General features: G+C 30.0%; 1 protein-coding gene and 1 pseudogene across 1 annotated transcript; both read left to right on the forward strand.

Moving 5' to 3' along the window:
- The first annotated feature begins 1,087 nt into the window (after nt 1–1,087).
- LOC149518176 (putative disease resistance protein RGA3) lies at nt 1,088–3,883 on the forward strand. Its single transcript, XM_089763437.1, has 8 exons — nt 1,088–1,146; nt 1,224–1,347; nt 1,417–1,507; nt 2,027–2,793; nt 2,874–2,963; nt 3,095–3,228; nt 3,274–3,394; nt 3,641–3,883. The coding sequence occupies exons 1-8, from the start codon at nt 1,088–1,090 to the stop codon at nt 3,881–3,883; spliced, it is 1,629 nt and encodes a 542-aa protein (XP_089619563.1).
- A 6,245-nt stretch (nt 3,884–10,128) lies between these two features.
- LOC111277061 (putative disease resistance protein RGA1) lies at nt 10,129–12,773 on the forward strand (annotated as a pseudogene).
- Nucleotides 12,774–20,302: the final 7,529 nt, after the last annotated feature.

The following is a 20,302-nucleotide window of genomic DNA, read 5'->3' on the forward strand; positions in this document are numbered from 1 at the left end:
AAGACTTTGGTTACACCAAGATGAAAAACAAAAGTGTATCACAGATTATTATAATTAGTGATATTATTATATAAATTAGTACAAGCTACATATTAACTTTAAAGGATGTCAGACACATTTTAGATATAAAAATGAACTTGCTTGTTATTAATGTCATTGATAAGGAACGTTATTAGAGTTAACAAAAGAATGGACAGTGGAGCTTCTTAAAAGATCTATGGTAGTTGCAAGAAAAAAATTATGCTACACAATATACAAGATATAGATGCAATTGAAAGGCAACTAGATAAATGCCATTAAGAATGATACTTCAACAAACTTGTGACACAAGAGGCTAGCACACATGAGCAAGAAGGGGTTATAGCTGTTCGAAAGGCAGTCATTTATTATCTTAACCAAAAGTATGTCTCTCGATTTATATGATCATTATCTATTTGACAAGTATTGTAGACTTTTTTTTTCATAAGAGTTCTCAAAGAAAAGAAAATATATTAGAATTGATTCATTCTGACATATATAGTCCCATTGAGGTTGAGTCATTGGGTGATAGTAGGTATTTTGTTACTTTTATTTATGATGCTTAATGCAAGACTTAAATGTATATGTTGAAAAATAAAAATTAGGTATTGTAGTATTTTTAAAAATTTCATACTATGGTTAAAAGGATGATAAAGATGCCTTTGAAGTATATTTAAACTGATAATGGTGAGAAATACACATCCAAAAACTTTGAAAAGTATTGTTCAAAGTATGGGATCAAATATGAAATGGCAGAACCTGAAACACCATAGCATAATGGTATAGCTAAAAGGATAAACTACATTATTATAGAAAAAGTCAAATATATGTTAAGAATAACAAAATTACCAAAGTCATTTTGAGGTGAAACAACCAATACAACTTATTATTTTCTTAACAGATCACCATCAGTTCCTTTGGGCTTTGATATTTTAAAAAAATATATGGATAGGAAAAAATGCTTCATACTCTTACTTAAAAGTTTTTAGGTGTAAAGCATTTATACATGTGCTAAAAAAATAGAGGTCAAAGTTTGACAATAAAAACACGTAGTGTATGTTTGTAAGATATGGTGATAAAAAATTTAGCTACAAAGTATGGATCCAATGAAGATAAAGATAGTCAAAAGTAAAGATGTGATCCAATGAAGATAAATCAAAGCACATTGATTGTTAGATGTCATTGGTTATTTTCGATAATTGAAGAACAGCAGATCCTATTGAGAAAAGTCATATTGATGTGAATGTAGTAGATATATTGACTAAGATACTTCATAGAAAAAAGCTTAAGCTCTGTAGTAACTTGGCCAGAATGGATTTTTTGGCTAAGGTAAGTTTCAAATGAAATTGCTATGATGATGAATCTCCTCATAATGGGGTTAAATAAAGAGATTGTTAGGAATATGTGGGATCCAACCCCATGATATTGGTCTTAACCATTCAAAGGCCATGGGCCTTATGTGTTTTAAGCTACCCTAAGAGAGCCTTAGGTAATAAAAGAAAAAAAAAGTTGCATTTTTTGGTAAGAAACAGAAGGTTAAATGTCAAATACAAAAAAGAAAAGCCAAAAAAATAAAGAGAAAAGAGAGAAAGGAAAGTTAATTAAATAGAATCAATCTATGGTTTGATTGAGTTGAAACTTTGTCAACAGGTTTGCAATTCAGAGTTTCACATTCTAAACAGTGAAAATCAGGTTTGAAGCTTTTTAGGAACAAATCCAAGGAATATTTGTTGAGTCACCGATTTGATGAGATTTCTCCAATTATCTTTCTAGTTATTGACTAGCTCTAATTTTAGCTAAAAAAAAACTTTGTATATTCATTATTTAATAGTAAAGATTTTTCTAATGATTTGTGATTTTCTCTCTTTATATTGAAAGGTTTTTCATATAAATCTTAATGTGTTTTATTTTTCTTATGTTGTTGATTGTTGATTATTGTTTATTATTGTGAATCTATTGCGATATATTATAATATATTACTTCTGCTATGTTGTATTTGTTGCTTTAGGTCCAACAAATAAGATGTTTCGCCTTAGTTTGGGGAAGCTTAGAGACGTCTTATATGATGTTAAAGATGTGCTTGATAAATTCAGGTGTGAAGCGCTGCAAAAGGAGTTGATCAATCGTGGAAGCACCACCACCAAATTGGTACAATTCCCAGCCCTCTCTATTCCATTTGCCTTCCCTTTAAGGATAAGTCATAAAATCAAAAGAATTAACGAAAAGCTAGATACGATTGCTAGTGATTTCAAAAAATTTAATCTTGGACTTGAAGAGAAAGTTCAGATCCGACATGTTAGTCTTAGAGATGCCCACTCCTTTGTTATACCTTCTAATGTGATAGGTCGAAATCAAGCCAAAGAAAACATCATAGATGTTTTAGTCAAGCCAACCGTTTTTGAAAAAATCCCCGTCATCCCTATAGTTGGAATCGGAGGTTTAAGGAAAACCACACTTGCTCAACTTGTGTACAACGATGAAAGGATCACTAAGGGCTTTCCCTTGAAAATATGGGCATACGTGTCAGATGAGTTTGGTCTTGCTAGGTTGCTCTGTGATATTATTTACTCCATTACGGAGGAAAGATGTAATGGCTTGCCAGTTAATGCATTGCAAACTCATTTGCGAATGCTTTTAAATGGTAAAACTTTTTTGCTTGCTTTAGATGATGTATGGAACAAAGATCATGTAAAATGGATGGAATTGAGAGATTTACTGATGACGATGGGTAACTTTCAACAAAGTAAAATTATTGTGACTGCACGAAGTTCAAAAGTTGCTTCGATAATGAGTACTATTGCTCCGTACAACTTGAATGGTCTTAGCCACAAAGATTGTCTGTCTTTGTAAAACAGGCATTTCAGGAAGGGGATGAGAAAGTTTACCGAAACCTTATGAGAATTGGTGACGAAATTGTGAAAAAATCCAAAGGGGTTCCATTGGCGGTGAGAACTTTAGGGAGCTTACTCTACATGAAAACTAAGCTTCATGAATGGGAATTTATAAAAGATAATGACATATGGAAACTTAATCAAAATGAAAATGACATCCTACCTATGCTGAAATTGAGTTATAGTCATTTGCCATCTCATTTGCAAAGGTCTTAACTTATTTGTCATTGTTTCCAAGGGACACTATTTATGATACTGATTATATCGTCCAATTCTGGATGGCCATTGGACTTATTGAAAGCCCTAAGCAAAACGAAGAGTGAGAAGATGTTGGGTTACGATATTTCAAAGAATTATGGTTGAGGGGTTCTGTCCAAGATGTCGAGGATAAACATCCATTTTACACATTTAAAATCCATGGCCTAATGCATGATCTCTTGTCAAATGTGTCTCAAGATGACTGCTTAACAATTTATCCTCATACGGTAAATGCTGCTGAAAATACTTGACATCTGTTATTTTCGGATGATAATCCATTGGGAGCTCCACAATCATTTTCGAAGAATTTAAAAATTGTGCGGACATTGGTGATCCTACCTTCTTCAGGAAGAAATAGGATAATTGAGGAACATTTTGTAAATGCTTCTATCTTGAATTTCGAGTTCCTTCGGCTACTTGATCTCTTTTCTTCATCTTTGGATGTATTGCCCAATTCCGTTGGCACCTGAAAGCATTTAAGATATCTTGACTTATCCAGGTGTCGAAGAATGAGGAAACTTCCTACTTCTATCCGTAAACTTCAGAGCTTGCTGACATTACGGTTAGCTGACGTTCCACTGATTGAAGAACCTGAATGTTTGCAAAGCTTGATTAAGTCTCAGATTTCTAGAAATAGCCACAGATTCTGTGCTTTTAAGGGATATTCAACCAGGATGTTAGAGTTCGCTTCAGTTGTTGCGCTTGTTCGACTGTGATATGATAGAATCTATATTTGATGGGATGCAACTCCTCACATCACTTGGAAGATTGGATATCCAAAGCTGCTCTAGATTGATTTCACTGCCAAGAAGTCTGAAATTTCTAACCAAATTAGAGGAAATCAATATCAATGGCTGCCCAAAAATCAATTTGTCAATGGAACAAGGAGAAGAAGACCAAGACCTTCAAAACTTTAACAATATTGGAAGCAGAAGCGTTGGAGGATTTGCCACGGTTGCTTCTTCAAGGATCAGCTAGCCTTTTTAAATCCATGCCAATAAGGAGATGTCCCAACTTCAAGGTACTACCAGAATGGATGCAAAATCTCACATCACATAACAGGTTGGAGCTTGAAAGTTGTCCAGCATTATCCTCTGTTCCCGAAGGACTAAATCGCCTCACTGCACTTAGACAAGTAAAGATTCAAATATGTCCTGCGTTACGCCAAAATTAACAACCTGGGGTTGGTGCTGATTGGTCCAAGATTGCACACGTTCAAGAGGTTCATATTGAAGATTAGTAGATCGGCTTGGTGTTACCAATCTCTCATTCTTTTTTCTTCCCTTATGAGATTTCTTTTTTCATATTAAATTTTCCAGAATACAGAATTATAAGAAAATTGCTCTAAATGATATGTGCTAGTCAATTCATCCATCTTCTTGAAATATCTAACATTTGCATTGATTTTGAAATGATCATAGGTAAATTGGTCCGGGTGCTTTGGTAAAAAATAAAAGTGCAAGCAGGTGAGACAATTTCATTCAATCTATTTAGCTTGTTTGTTATCAGCAACATTTCATGAGAATCCTTCAATTTTTGCTACACTTTTTCATATACTATTACTCTTATAGGATTTGTTTGATTGAGATTTTTTGCTAATTATCTTTTGTTTTTGGATGCATAAAGGCAAATAAAAATATAATCATCCGTTTTAAAAGGTTACAATTAACTATAGCTAAGTGATAGAAATAGTCATAGCTTGTGGGCCTTCTATAAGATGAATGTAATTACAATATTGTCTTGTGTTTCTCTTTGTAGTTACTGTCAAACTGAGATACTTAGGTGCATGTGTCATAGGTCGAGATTTAAACTTCGAACCTGCGCGGCTTCGAGACCCAGACATCCACTCATTCGACACTGCTCCGAGACCCGGACATCCACTCATTCGGCGTCTCAGATCAATCTAACCGTCACGGTTCATACCCTTGTGAGGTATTATCCACTCTGATCCCCTTGATCTCACAGTTTTATCCTACAAAGGACCTCACAAAGAAGAAGTGTGTGAACCCTTTTATACTCCAGTGACCCTCCTATTATGTTCGATGTGGGATTCGAGACTCTTCCTTAGGTCCGTGACATTCTCCCCCACCCAACCTCATGACGCCCTCGTCACGAAGGCTGGCCACCTTGCCTACCTCCCTCGAGGTGCTCGACGTGGATCGAATGGTTTAGGGCTGGTTCTGATACCACTTGTCACGGGTCGAGATTTAAGCTCTGAATCCGTGCAGCTCCGAGACCCGGGCATCTATTCATCCGGCATCTCACATCAACCTAACCGCCACGATTCTCACCTTTGTGAGGTATTGTTCGCTCTGGCTCCCTTGGCCTCACGATTTTATCCTACAAAAAGTGCCTCACAATAAAAAAGTGGTGTGAATCTTTGTATACCCCAGTGACCATCTTATTATGTTCGACGTGAGATTCAAGACTCTTCTTTGAGCTCGTGACACATGCCTATGCCTACCTAGGAACTCACTTTCAGTTGTATTTTAAGATCTAAAACTCATTTGGCTTCAAATCAAACCACTACGGATAGCTCTTATGGTGTTGGAAAATTCAGCCAAACCCTGCAAGGCGCCGTCTGTTCAAAGCTTTTACTTTCTTTGACGATCATGTGTCTTGAACCAGACCTATTTATCTGTTTGCCTAATACTTGCGCTTTAGCTATTTGTTTGTGTTCTATCTGTTTGTGATTGGATCCTTTGGAATGAAACCATCATCTCATAACTGTTGGGTGAATCCTTCGGGACAAAAAAACTCTTCTTGCTTGAAAAGGGAACATCAGGCATTCAACATGAAGTGCCCATTTCTTATTCAACCCAATGAGACTTCGACCTCCGTCGTGTAGTGTAAGATTTTAGACTATTTCATCCCAATGAAATTCACCCCAAGTCATTCAAGACCTTGACCTAATATTTGAGTTTTTGGTTTAACAAGTCCTGTCGTGTCAGCTGGATGTTGAGCTTTTTGTTTGGGCGTTACCTTTTTTAGGGCCTAAGCCCCCCGAAACTAAAAGCTACATTGCCCATTTCCCTATAACTGTATGTGCGGCTTATCAAAACAAAAAATTAAACAATACCAAGTACCAATTTAAAAGAGCGACACGATCAAATCAAATAGTTTTAACTTGACTTACAGCACAAAAAGTTAAATTCACAATTTAACCAAAAAGCCCTACAACTTTGAGTTTTTCTAGAATGAACAAATAAATAGACGTGAGTTCACAAGAAGATTGGAAAATACAGGCTGGTAAGTGACATCAATATGGGCAATGGCATATGAACCTCCAACTTCGGCCTTGTTTCTAGGCACCTTTCACGCTACAGAGTTTCCCAATAAGATCTGCTTCTTCTTTAACAGTTGCGATGCTTTGGGCATTGTCTTTTGCCACGGTAATTCCAAACTCTTCCTCAAGTCCCATCACAATCTCTACCTGAAGGGGCATTCTTCCAATTATGACACGAACTACAACCAATAACCTTCAAGTAAAAGAAGCAACCAATTGATAGAAGGTACAACACAAAAAGGGGTAGAGTGGGAGAGAGCTTAGACTTGATGAAGAAATAACAAAATCGATGTCTATTGTTTTAGCCAACATGCAACAAGCGTCAACGTGGCATCTCATTTTTTTTTCACTTTTTTTAATTTTTTTTTAATTAAATAAATTTTATAATAAAATATATCAATCAATAAAAATTATAAAATAATTTATATCCAATAAGTTTCAATCAATCTTGATCTAATAAAAGATGATTTTTTATATTGAGATTGACAAGAAACAGATAAAATTTAAAAAAAAAAAAAATTCAGGTCAGAAGCATATTTAATCTGCTTTGTCTTAACCTATTTCAAGATATATATATTTTTATTTATTATTTATTTAATTTTATATATGTATTTATTGTATTAATAAAATTATTTTTTATTTTAATTTAAGAAATTAATATTTTAAACTCAATATGAGGTGTTAATGTAGCACTAGCTATGAGCTTTTTTTATTTTTCTCATTTTTTTATTTTATCATATTTTACTTTTTTTAATTTTTTTTGTTTTTCAATTTATTTTTAATTGGATAATTATCTTTTTTTAAAAAAAAGGTCAATTAAGGAATACACATGTCATTCTTGTTTTTTTTTTTATCTTTCCTTTTTTTTTGGAAGTTTTTTAATTAAATAAATTTTACAAAAAAAATATGATAAATAGAGATAACAAAACAAAACAAAATTTACCCATAATTGGTCCTAGTTATTTTCAAAATGTTGTGCTTCAAAAGAATAATTAATATAACAAAAAAATTAAAAATAAAAAAAAGGAAAAGACAAATAGTAAAAGCACCAATAGATGTTTAAAAATAATAATAAAAGTTCAAATGCAATTTGATCTTGAATAATATCACTTTTCATGATTTAACATTTAAAAAATTTACTATTAAGTATCCCAATTTTGCTTTCGTTAAACACTTTACACCACTTATTAATATTGTTAGTTAAAATATAGAAAAAAAATTTATTCATATGTCATTTTAAAAAATAGTTTTTAATTTTTTAAAGAAAACGAATAAAAACATTTTTAGAAATTAAAAATTATAAAATTATAATTTTTTAGAAAAGGACCATCTTTCCCCCCTCCCCCTACCCTTCTCTTTCTCTGTGATCCCTTTCTCTCTTTTTTTTTTTTTTTTTTTAACTTTTTCTTATTTTCCTTTTTTTTTCAAGTTCAAAAAGTATAAAAAAAATTAAAGATGATGTGATACTTTTTTATCACATATCATAATATTATTAATTATTTTTTAACCAAATTAACTTATTGTTTATAAAGTTAATGTTTATTGCCAAATACTTAACAAATCAAAATTTAGTTACTTAATCGTGATTTTTTTTATATGTACAATATAGTAAAAAGCGATATAATTCAAAAACTAAATTGCATAGTAACCCTAATAATATTAACAATTACTTTAGATGTAAAAGATAATCAGATCAAATAGTATTGCATTTATGAGTTTCTATGAAGTATAGAGAAAACATGGGAGAACTACGTACCAAGACCATGGTTATTGCATTAGTCAAAGTTGGAAAAAGCGAGGAACGAGGGCACAGATCTATTACGCTGTCAAGATACGTAAGTTACAAAGAAGTTTTCTTGTTTGAATTTGGACAACCCTAATGATGTCCCTGGTTGAGTAGGTAAGATTTAAGTAACGATGCTTTATGTAAAGTTGTTAAAGTTTTTTTTTTTTAACGATCAAATAAATAATAATTTAATTTTCAAATCAACATTTATAAATTGATATATGTAGTTTGTTAAAAAATAAAAAATATTAAAAATTTATTAATTATTAATTATTAATTTTAATCCAATTAATATTAATTAATTTACATAGAGATGAGTTTAATCCAAAATTTTATGAATAAATTTTTAATCTAATCTAGTATATATTATATCATAAGATATATGCATATGTTTATCAAGTAAATATTTACGAGAATAATTTATATTTTTTACACATAGGATCCTATAAATAATTTTTAAATTTACATTGTTTTTCAAATAATCATATCTAATCACTTTTTAAATTTTAAAAATTACAAAGATTAACTTTATCTAAATCTTTTAATCCATATATATTTTATTTTATTTAAATCAAACAAAATTCATCTCTCAACTCATCTTTTTCTAATATGTATGACATTTAAAATTCAAATAGCTTTAAAATTAAATACTTAAAAATTATCTATTCTTCATAATTGTCATCCAAGAATTATCTTATGCTTTTAAGTTTATAAATAGTATGTGCTATATCATTTTTTTTCTTTTTTAATTTACAAAAGTTGGTTTAAAGGTATATTATTTTTCATTTTTTCTCAATAACTTAAATGATAAGTGAAGGCATATCAATATTTTTTTAATGATTTAATTCATCATTTAACAATGTATTTGAAACTATGAAAAGTGCTATATGTCCATTTCCAATAAAACTAACAATTTTATATTTCAAAAAATTTGATTATCAACTCTTTCTTTTCAGATTCGATATCTGATACTGCGACCATTTTGTATGTGGAAGGATATACCCATGCTATCAAACATAATTTCATTTTGTGTAACTTTTCGCTTTATTTTTCAATAAATTATAATTATTAATTAGATTTGAGAAAAAATATATTATTTTCAATTTCGTTCACTTTTCTCTCTTTTGGAATTTTCTTTTAAATTGTTTCTTCAAAGCTTAGTTCTGGAATTGGTGTGAACTGTGTCTATTTATATCTAGCAGCATAATTGAAATATTCTTAGTCTGCTTTTAATTGACATTTGTCCGTTTAGGAATTTAATTTTATCTTATTATATATAAATAATTGTTATATTTAAATAAAAAATCATAATTATCGACTCGAATTTTTTAATTAAATATTATAATATATTATATTATAAATTTTAAAATTTTGAATATAATCTTAAAAAATGTTAATTGGTATGTATTCTACACATTTAAATAGATAAAATTAATTCATATATTTCACGGATCACAAACTAATTTTATAAATTATTTTTACTAAAAAATGTTAAGGCATATTTTTGGTGCATACTGCCCTAAGTTCAAATAACTTTAACAAATTATTATTATTTTCAAAACAGTGAGTTATTCAATGCACTCTTTTTTTTTTTTTTTCTTTCGGAAGAAAATGTGACTTTGGACGAAGACAAACCCTTTTTTTTTTTTTTTTTTTAACGATAAGACACGTTAATAACTCAAATCGATTAATTTAAGTTAACGCCAAACTTCGTGGAAACTTCATTCACGCACCCATTCTATTTTGTTTAGAAAAAAAACATCCATTAGTCTTTGTCGCAACTCGCAAGACCAGAAGCTCTTTCTTTTGTTTTCTCTTTGTCGCAACTCGCAAGACTAATGCTTTTTCTTTTGTTTTCTTTTGGTGGTGGTATAACTGATTAGAAAGCACCCAACCAAAAATTCGGAAGTCACGGCTGCTATAATTAAATATTTACTCTAATTTCAGTTGCTTAATTTCCTTGAAACAAACTTCTTCATAAATACTATACTCAATTTTCCTTTACCTTTGATTGCCTCTCCAGACTTTAATTATGGCGGAATCATTTCTGGCCATCGTTGCAGAAAAGCTTTTGGAGAAGATAGTCTCCCTGGCTGCCAAAGAAACTCTATCGCTATGGAATCTCAGTTGTGATTTCAGAAGGCTTCAGGAAACCGTGACCTACATCAAAGCTGCGCTGTTAGATGCCGAAAAACGGCAGCACCAGAATGAGACGTTGCGCCTTAGTTTGGGGAAGCTTAGAGACGTCTTATATGATGCTGAGGATGTGCTTGATGAATTCAGGTGTGAAGCGCTGCGAAAGGAGTTGATCAATCGTCGAAGCACCACCACCAAATTGGTACGATTCCCTTCCCTCTCTATTCCATTTGCATTCCCTTTGAGGATGAGTCATAAAATCAAAAAGATCAACGAAAGGCTAGATACGATTGCTAGTGATTTCAAAAGGTTTAATCTTGGACTTGAAGAGAAAGTTGAGAGCCGGCGTATTATTCTTAGGGATACCCACTCCTTTGTGATATCTTCTAATGTGATAGGCCGAAATCAAGACAAAGAAAACATCATAGATCTCTTAGTCAAGCCAACTGATGCTGAAAAAATTCCCGTCATCCCTATAGTTGGAATCGGAGGTTTAGGGAAGACCACGCTTGCTCAACTTGTGTACAACGATGAAAGGATCACTAGGGTCTTTCCCTTGAAAATATGGGTGTGTGTGTCAGATGAGTTTGATCTTGCTAGGTTACTTTGTGATGTTTTTTACTCCATTACGGGACAAAGATGTAATGGCTTACCAGTTAATGCATTGCAAACTCATTTGCGAATGCTTTTAGATGGTAAAACTTTTTTACTCGTTTTCGATGATGTATGGAACAAAGATCATGTAAAATGGATGGAACTGAAAGATTTACTGCTGACAATGGGTAACTTTTAACAAAGTAAAGTCACTGTGACTACACGTAGTTCAAAAGTTGCATCGATAGTGGGTACTATTGTTCCGTACAACTTGAAAGGTCTTAGTCACAAAGATTGCTTGTCTTTGTTTGTAAAATGGGCATTTAGGAAAGGGGATGAGAAAGTTTATCCAAACCTTACGAGAATTGGTAACGAAATTTTGAAAAAATGCAAAGGGGTTCCATTGGCCGTGAGAACTTTAGGGAGCTTACTCTACATGAAAACTGAGCTACATGAATGGGAATTTATAAAAGATAATGACATATGGAAACTTGATCAAAATGAAAATGACATCCTACCTATGCTGAAATTGAGTTATAATCATTTGCCATCTCATTTGCAAAGGTGTCTAACTTATTTGTCATTGCTTCCAAAGGATACTATTTATGATACTGAATATATCGTCCAATTCTGGATGGCCGTTGGACTTATTGAAAGCCCTAAGAAAAACGAAGAGTGGGGAGATGTTGGGTTACGACACTACAAAGAATTATGGTGGAGGGGTTTAATTTGTCCAAGATGTCAAGGATAAACATGCATATTGCAGATTAAAATCCAGGACCTAATGCACGGTCTCTTGTCAAACGTGTCTCAAGATGACTGCTTAACAATTTATCCTCATACAATAAATGCTGCTGATGGTATTCGACATCTGTCATTATCGGGTGATAATCCATTGAGAGTTCCACAATCACTTTTGAAGAATTTAAAAGGTGTGCGGACATTAGTGATCCTACCTTCTTCAGGAGCAAATAGGGTAATTGAGGAACATTTTGTAAAAGCTTCTATCTTGAATTTCAAGTTCCTGCGGCTACTTGATCTCTCCTATTCATTTTTGGAAGTATTGCCCAATTCCGTTGGCACCTTGAAGCATTTAAGATATCTTGACTTATCCGGGTGTTATAGAATGAGAAAGCTTCCTCATTCTATCTATAAGCTTCAAAGCTTGTTGACATTAAGGTTGCTGGTTATTGATCAACAATTTCAACTGCCTCGCAATTTGCAAAGCTTGATCAATCTCAGATTCTTGGAGCTAACCGGGGATACTACGCATATAAGTGAGATTCGACCAGGATGTTGAAGTTCTCTTCAGTTCTTGTACCGCTACAGATGTGAGTCGCTGGAATATTCGTTTGAAGGGATGCAACACCTGACATCACTTCGACGGTAGACTATGAAATGTTGCTCTAAACTAGTCTTACTACCAAGAAGTCTGAAATTTCTAATCAAGCTGGAGTGTATTCCTATAGTTGAATGACCAATAATCAATTTACGCATGGAACTGGAAGAAAGAGAAGACAGAGACATTCACCTGTGCCTTAAGCAATTGGAAATATGGGGAGCACCAAGGTTGGAGGATCCACAGCTATTGCTTCTCGATAGATTTGCTGACATTTTGCAACTCATACAAATTCACCATAGTCCCAACTTTGAGGTACTACCGGAATAGCTTCAAAATCTGTCATCACTTCAAAGACTTGAGATTCTTGACTGCCCAAAATTATCCTCTCTTCCGGATGGCGTGGATCGCCTCACCTCGCTTACACAATTACAGATTCAAGAATGTCCTACATTGAGTGAAAATATCGACCCGAAGTGGGTGCTGGTTGGTCCAAGATAGCACACATCCAAGAGTTTCATTTTGAAGATCAGAAGATTACCAGGTATGGTTTGTGGTACTTAATAATTTCTCTCTTCATTGATAGTTAAAATTTACCATATAAGTTCCTCTCTATGCATGTATTATGCATAAAACATTTACAAATATTAATTATATATCTTTTTGGTCACAGGTAAATTATGAAGTGGATGCTTTGGTGAAAATAAAGAAGCAGCAGGTGAGACTTCAATCCACCCTTCCTTTTTTTTTTTTTTCGGCTCATTGCTAGGAATCACTTTTCAGTTGTATTTTTAACTCATTTCATTTTGTTTTGAACAACTGCATGCAGCTCTCATGATGGATGATTGAACCGAAGCCTGTAGGCAATGGAGGCTAGCGCTAGCTGGAAGCTTTTTAGTTTTTACTTTGTTTGATTTAGAGTCTTTGTGCCAACACGTTTTGTTGGCTTCAATTATGGACTTTATGGATTATTGATGAATTAGTTATTATAATCTTTTTTGAGAATTTAATAATGTAATCTTAATTTGCATGAGAAGGGATGTAGTTATCAGTATCAGTCTGTCAGATTTGCCCTTAATTTGGAATCAAACTATCATTACATTTACATATTAAATATCTATCTTGCTACATATTTGTAATTGTTTTCTTCTGTTTGTTATATACGAAAAGGCATTTTATTATGGGAAGTTTCATAAATGAAATTCGTGAAATTCTTTATTAAAAATAAGTAAATTAAAATTAAAATTAAAAATTAAAAGTAATAGATCAAAAGATTTTATTGCATAAATCAAACGTGTAAAATTTGAAAAAATTTTGATACATTTATTAAATAGACATTTTTAATAAAAATATTAACAAAATTTTTACCGTTAAATAAATATCAATCAAATTTAAATTATAAATAATTTTTTTAATAATTTTTTTACATATTATTAATCTTTATATAAAACTCTATCAATCTATTAGTTCGAGTTTTTTACTAAAGTTTTTATTTATTTATTTATAATAAAAACTTTCACAAACTCCACCTATAAAATTTCATGTAAATTTTATCCTTTCAAGTATACATAATTAACTCAAATTTGGGATCACAATCCAAAATCTCACTTTTCAAGCTCGTGCATGTGCCATAGTTGTAATAGCTAAAACATGTAACTCCAATTTGGCCAAAAAAAAAAATGTAACCCTAAGAAATGTACTATTTTATAGAAAAATTAATACTTAAAATGTTTACAATTTTATATGTTCCAACTAGCAAAGCAAGTTGAGGATAAGAATATATCATCTATGTATTTTGTTTGTGTTTATCTTGAATCTCTTAATTTCACATCAAAAATTGAATAAAGTTATAAAAGTTGAGAGTTTATCTTGTATCTTACATCAGGAGTTTAGTAAAATTATAATAAGTTTTATCTTTATAAATAAGATATTTTAGTTTTAATTTGGTAATCTCAGATAGATAGATACTAAGAAAATAGCTAAGTGAGTAAGCTATTAAAAAAGTGTAATTGAGTTTTGAATTAAGTTTTAAATAAGGAGATTTTGGTGACTTTTTTCCTTTCAAAAGTTTCAAAATTGTAAAGATTTATTAGTTAGTGGATTGGATTTGAAGTAGGTCATTTTGGGTTGAGCCGAAGTAAATATATTTATGTGTTTTTATTCTTGTTTTGAGTTTGCTATTTTGTGTGTGGATGTTGCACGTGCATGTTGATTTCTTAACAAGTTATCTCAGAGCTATTGTAGCGAGGTTTGAAGTGATATCAAAGCTATTGTAGCAAGGTTTAAGGTTTGAAGTTTGAGACTTGAAAATAAGAAATGCAAGAACAAATATATTTATGTATTTTTATTTTTGTTTTAAGCTTACTATTTTGTGTATATATTACGCGCGCATGTTGATTTCTCCATAAGTGATATTAAAGCTATTGTAGTAAGGTTTAAAACATGAAAATAAGAGAGGTAGACCTAAAAAATAAGAAAGACGGGTCTAAGAGATCATGAAGCAAGTATTTCAAAATGTATAAAGAAGGTATGTCTAGTTTGCTTATACCCAAGTTTGAGATTCTTTTATTTGATGAAAAGAGTAATTTTATGTTATGATAAAGTATGATTCAAGATCTGTTACTATAACAAAGGTTGGATCATGCATTAAATAGTAGCAAGCTTGAGTAAATGTTTGACAATAATTGAAATAGAATTCAAAATAAAGCTGTTAGTGCTGTTAGTACTATTAGATTAACACTAACTTTAGAAGTAAAGTACAATGTGTTGACAGAAAGTACTCTAAAGAGTTTATGAGATCAGCTTGATGGTATTTATGCATCAAAATCGTTGACTAATATATTATATTTGAAAATGAATCTGTATTCTCTAAAGTTAGAAGAAGGTATGAGTCTTCATAATCACCTGAATAAGTTTAATAGGTTAGTTTCTTAATTATTGGTTATTTCTGTTGATGAGTTAGAAGATGAAGAAAGGTTTTAATTTTGTTGTGATCTTTGCCTAAGTCCTGTAGACCTTTAGTTCAAACTTTATTGGTGGATAAGTCTACTTTGAAATTGTATGATGAGATCGAAAGGTTTATGGGAACACAGTACTCATCACTTGGAGAAAATATATTAGTTGTAGAGGGTTTTAATCGAGTAATGACTTGAAAGTGGGTCGATGAATTAAAAAAAAATCCAAATCAAGAGAAAAAAATTACAGTGATTAGAATGTTATTGTTATGGTGAAAAGAGACATTCAAATATGTTACAAGAAGTTGAAAATGGATATGGTTGTTTTCAAAAGAGCGAATGATTATTGTTGTGTCCGATTAAAGAAAGAGTGATATTACTATTATTATGTTCGATGATGATGATATCGTTTTGACAACTTGTGTGGATAAGATTCAGACTTTGAAATGTGATCAAAGTTAAGTTTTAGATTTAGCCACTACAGTCCATATTTGCAATGATAAAAGTTACTTTGTGAAGTTGAAAAAGAATGAAAAGTATGGGGTTATTGTAGTCATCAATAATGAAAATATGCAAATTCAAGGCATTATAAGTGTTTACCTTAGATCTAACAATGGTGTTGTCAGGACTCTCCATCATGTAAGAGATATACCAAGTTATAGCTACAATTTGATTACTTTAGGTGAGTTAACTTCTTATTGATATACATACTATGGACTAAATGATTTGTGCAAAGTGTATAAGAATAGTAATGTGATTCTATAAAGGAATAGGTCAAAAATTATTTGTACATGCTTGATGAGAACTAAGTTGCTAGATTCTTACAATGAAAGAAAAGAAAAAGAGCAAATATATTAGCTTTGCTGATATTGTTGAAGTATTTAGAGATTCAAGTTAAAAAAAGATTTGTTAGGGTTTGCCTTGAATATCTTAATTCCACATAAAAATTTGAGTAAACTTATAAGAGTTGAAAATTTATTTTGTATCCTACATCGAGAATTTAGTAAAGTTATTAGGAGTTTTACCCTTATAAATAAGATATTTTGGTTTTAGTTTAATCATTTCTGATAGTTAGACACAAAAAAAATAATTAAATAAGTAAGCTATTAAAAAAGTATAATTGTGTTTTGGATTAAATTTTGACTAAGAAATTTTTTATAACTCTTTTCATTTCAAAAGTCTCACAATTATAAAAATTAATTAATTAATTAATTAGGTTTAGAGTATAACATTTTAAGTTAAACTGAAATAAATATATTTGTGAAGTCTCAAAGCTATAAAAATTTATTAATTAGTATATTGAGTTTGAAATAGATCATTTTAAGTTAAATCAAAACAAATATATTTGAGTTTTTATTCTTATTTAGAACTTGTTATTTTATTTGTGAATGTTATTCATATATGTTAATTTCTCAATAAATAATATTAGAACTGTGATAATCTTAACACCGTTATCTATGGTTAAATGAAACTCAACTAGAGATGCATAATTGGGTGACACTACGGGTGGAGATTCATTATTTGCTCAACTTCATGTCAATATTGATTTTTTGCCAAAAAAAAAATCTTGCTCGCAGAAAAAAAAATGATTTGAGTCTGAAAGAGTGTCAACGGCGGAAAAACAAAAGAGTAAAGCAATAAAAATTCACTAAAACCCAAATCAATCCCAAAATTCACGCATGCAAACCATAAAAGAAAAGGTTGTTTGGTTCTGTTTTATAGCTGTTTCCTTCTATGTTGGCAATCGAGTAATATAAGAAATATATATGTACGACATAAAATAAAATTTGCGAAAGTAAAATAAATTATATTAAAAGCATTAGGTTGAAATCTTAAACTTATTTACCTGTCTAAAACAAAATCGGATATTCAAAAATTTTTTGACTTCCGCAACCTAAATTTCAAAAATAGAACTTAGAAATATGATTATCCAAAACTCAACTTTTTTCGATCAAGAATTTTGCAGAATATTAACATCTGTGTATTGTTATTTGTTGCATCAATCCAAATACTGATATTTATCAGCACGCTGTGGTCCACCAATAACATCATTGTGTTATCGCACCTTTCATTAGATAATGTACCTGCATTACTTGATGTGACTATCCTTGGAATTAAACCATTAGTGTTCCTATCTAATTAATATAATTAGGTTGTCGACGACTCAGGTAGGTATAGATATTTATTCAATTTGATTTTGATTTGATCTTTTAAGTTTTATATTTGATTGATTCAATATTAAAATATTAGTTTTTTATTTGATTTGGTTTATATATTTATAGAATGTAATTGATTCGTTTTAATTTAGAATTATTTTAATAATTTTAATTTAATATAATATTTATAAAATATTATTTTTAAATATAAATTATATTTTAATTATAAATAAATATAATATTTTTATTAAATTAAAATATTAAATAATAATTTTATTAATATAATATATATATAAATAAATAATAAAAAAATATTTTATATATACTTAAATAAGATCAGTTAGAATAACTTAACTCGATTATTAATTTAAATCTAATTTAAAAAAATTAAATTTTAATTTGCTTTCTATCTTATTTTTTATTTAAAAAAAAAAAAAAAACTTACCTTACGGAAATGATATATTTTTTAGATGAACCAAAATTTATATGATAAGATTATTTTGCCATCCTTTTAAGTGTAAGTTTTTAAAACTTCTTGATATTAAGTAAAAGACTTGTGTCTTTTTATATTCTCTACTTCAGTTGTTTGTTATGTTTTAACTCATTGGTTAAACAATTATCTCCGCCTCGCATAAATTCATCCATTATTGTCAATTGAGGAGGCCCATCAAAAGTAACGGTAAGTTAAAGCATGATTAGGATTCAAAAGCACCCTTAGCATAGATACATTTTGCATGAAATATTGTGCAAATGCACTGTACATGCAATTGGGTGTCCATCACGGAAATCAACTTTTACTCGTTGAATTCTTTGGATTCAATGGATGAAGCGCTCAATTGTTTTTTTTTTTTTTTACCTTTTTAATTGTATTGAAGAGGTAAAAATATTTTTATAATTTATTTTTTATTTTTTATTTTTTAATTGTATTGAAGAGGTAAAAATATTTCTAATTTTATTAAAATCAATATTACTGTTCATTGAAATCAACGTTAACGTTAACATAGAGAAGTAGAATGGTAATCAAAATCTTGTTAGTAATTTAACGTGAAGGAGGAAGACTTCGTCGAAATTATCTTTTAAATTGATTAGTTCCACAATATTAAGATATTTGATAGAGAGAAATCTTATTAACTTGTTGGGGAGTGGATGGACCATCAACGTCTAGACGTATGTGTATAGTTTTCGCCAAATGAATGAATTATTCGAAAATATATACATCTTGGAAAGCTATATATGAAGATTAATTGGCTGGCTCAAGGGAAAAGTCAATGAACTGCTCAGAGAAAAAGAGAGCGTTGACTTGTCTTTTAACTTAATAGCCTTCGTCTTTCCTTTGATTTCAGAGTTCAGATATGGATGAATTATTGTTATTAGAGATTGCAGAAAGAGTTTTGGAGAAGATAACTTCCCTTGCTATTGAGGAAGTTCGCTTGGCATGGTTTGTCGAAAGCCATTTGGTCTGGAAAAGCTTCGAGAGACCTTGACCAACATCAAAGCAGTGCTCCTGGACGATGAAAGGCAGCAATATATCTATACCTAACATATAAAATATTATTTATTTTGATTCAAAATTTCATGATTTTATCTCATAAAATATATTTTATATGTATGAATTTAAATTTAAATTTATATATTATAACAGATTTTTATAATATTTTGATGTGAAATTAAGTGGTTAATGTAGCATTATCAGGGAGTTTTTTTTTTTCATTTTCTTTAATTTTTAATTTTTGTATTTATTTTTTAATTAAATAAATTTTATATAAAAAAAAAAAAGAGATCAATTAAGAAATTCACGTTTCATTCTTCTTTACTTTTTTTTACCTATAGTTTCTTTTTTAGATTTTTTAAATAAATAAATTTTACAAAAAAAAAATACCCGTAATAACGTGCGGATATTTTTGTAATGAAATCTTATAATTAGTCACCGAAAATTGCCAAAATGTTGTGTTTCACAAAAATAATTAATATAACAAATAATTTAAATAAAAATATAAATTATAAAAATTAAAATTAAAAGACAAAAAGCACCAATCGAGCTTTTAAAATTAATAATAAGAGTTAAAAAGCAATTTGATTCTAATTATATCACTTTTCACGATTTAACATTTAAAAATTTTTTATTAAATATTTCAATTTTGTTTTCGTTAAACACTTTACACTACTGAGTAACATCGTTAATCAAAATATTGACATCACAAATATTGATAAAAAAAAATGATCTATATGTTATTTTAAAAAATAATTTTTAATTTTTTTAAAAAATAAATAAAAACTTTTCTAAAAATTAAAAAAATCATAAATTTTAAAAATGTTCATAATTTTTTTCAGAAAGGACCATCCCTCCCCTTCCCTCTATCTTTCTCCACAATCCTGATCCTCTTCTTTCTTTTTCGTTTTTTAACTTTTCATGTTTTCTTTCTTTTTTTTTAAGTTCAAAAATTATAAAAAAATAAAAATTGATGTTATATATTTTTATCACGTATCATAATATTATTAATTATTTTTTAACCAAATTACCTTACTGTTTATAAAATTAATGTCTATTGCAAAATACTTAACAAATCAAAATTTAGTTACTTAACCGTGATTTTTTTTATTTGTACAAAGTAGTTAAAAGCGATATAATTCAAAAACTAAACTTTCTCGTGTAAACTATCAAATCTACAGAACTAAATAAATAGAGTACCTCGTTAGATAATATATTCATGAATTAGATATTATATTAAATATTTTATTATAATTTATAGTTCATTCGTCGCAACTCCCAAGACTTAAGCGTTTTCTTTTGTTTTCTCTTTGTCGCAACTCTCAAGACTAAAGCTTTTTCTTTTGTTTTCTTTTGGTGGTGATATAACTGATTAGAAACCACCCAACCAAAAAT

The sequence above is a fragment of the Durio zibethinus genome, chromosome 7, assembly GCF_047325235.1.
Source record: "Durio zibethinus cultivar Kanyao isolate XHJ-2024 chromosome 7, ASM4732523v1, whole genome shotgun sequence".
Taxonomy (NCBI): domain Eukaryota; kingdom Viridiplantae; phylum Streptophyta; class Magnoliopsida; order Malvales; family Malvaceae; genus Durio; species Durio zibethinus.

Bases quoted from the DNA above. Each gene is read 5' to 3' on its own strand.
- LOC149518176 (XM_089763437.1), top strand. From the start codon at position 1,088: ATGGTGATAAAAAATTTAGCTACAAAGTATGGATCCAATGAAGATAAA. The intron at 1,348-1,416 runs GTAAGTTTCAAA...AGAGATTGTTAG, and splicing joins GAATGGATTTTTTGGCTAAG to GAATATGTGGGATCCAACCC. The intron at 3,395-3,640 runs GTAAATGCTGCT...GGCACCTGAAAG, and splicing joins TAACAATTTATCCTCATACG to CATTTAAGATATCTTGACTT.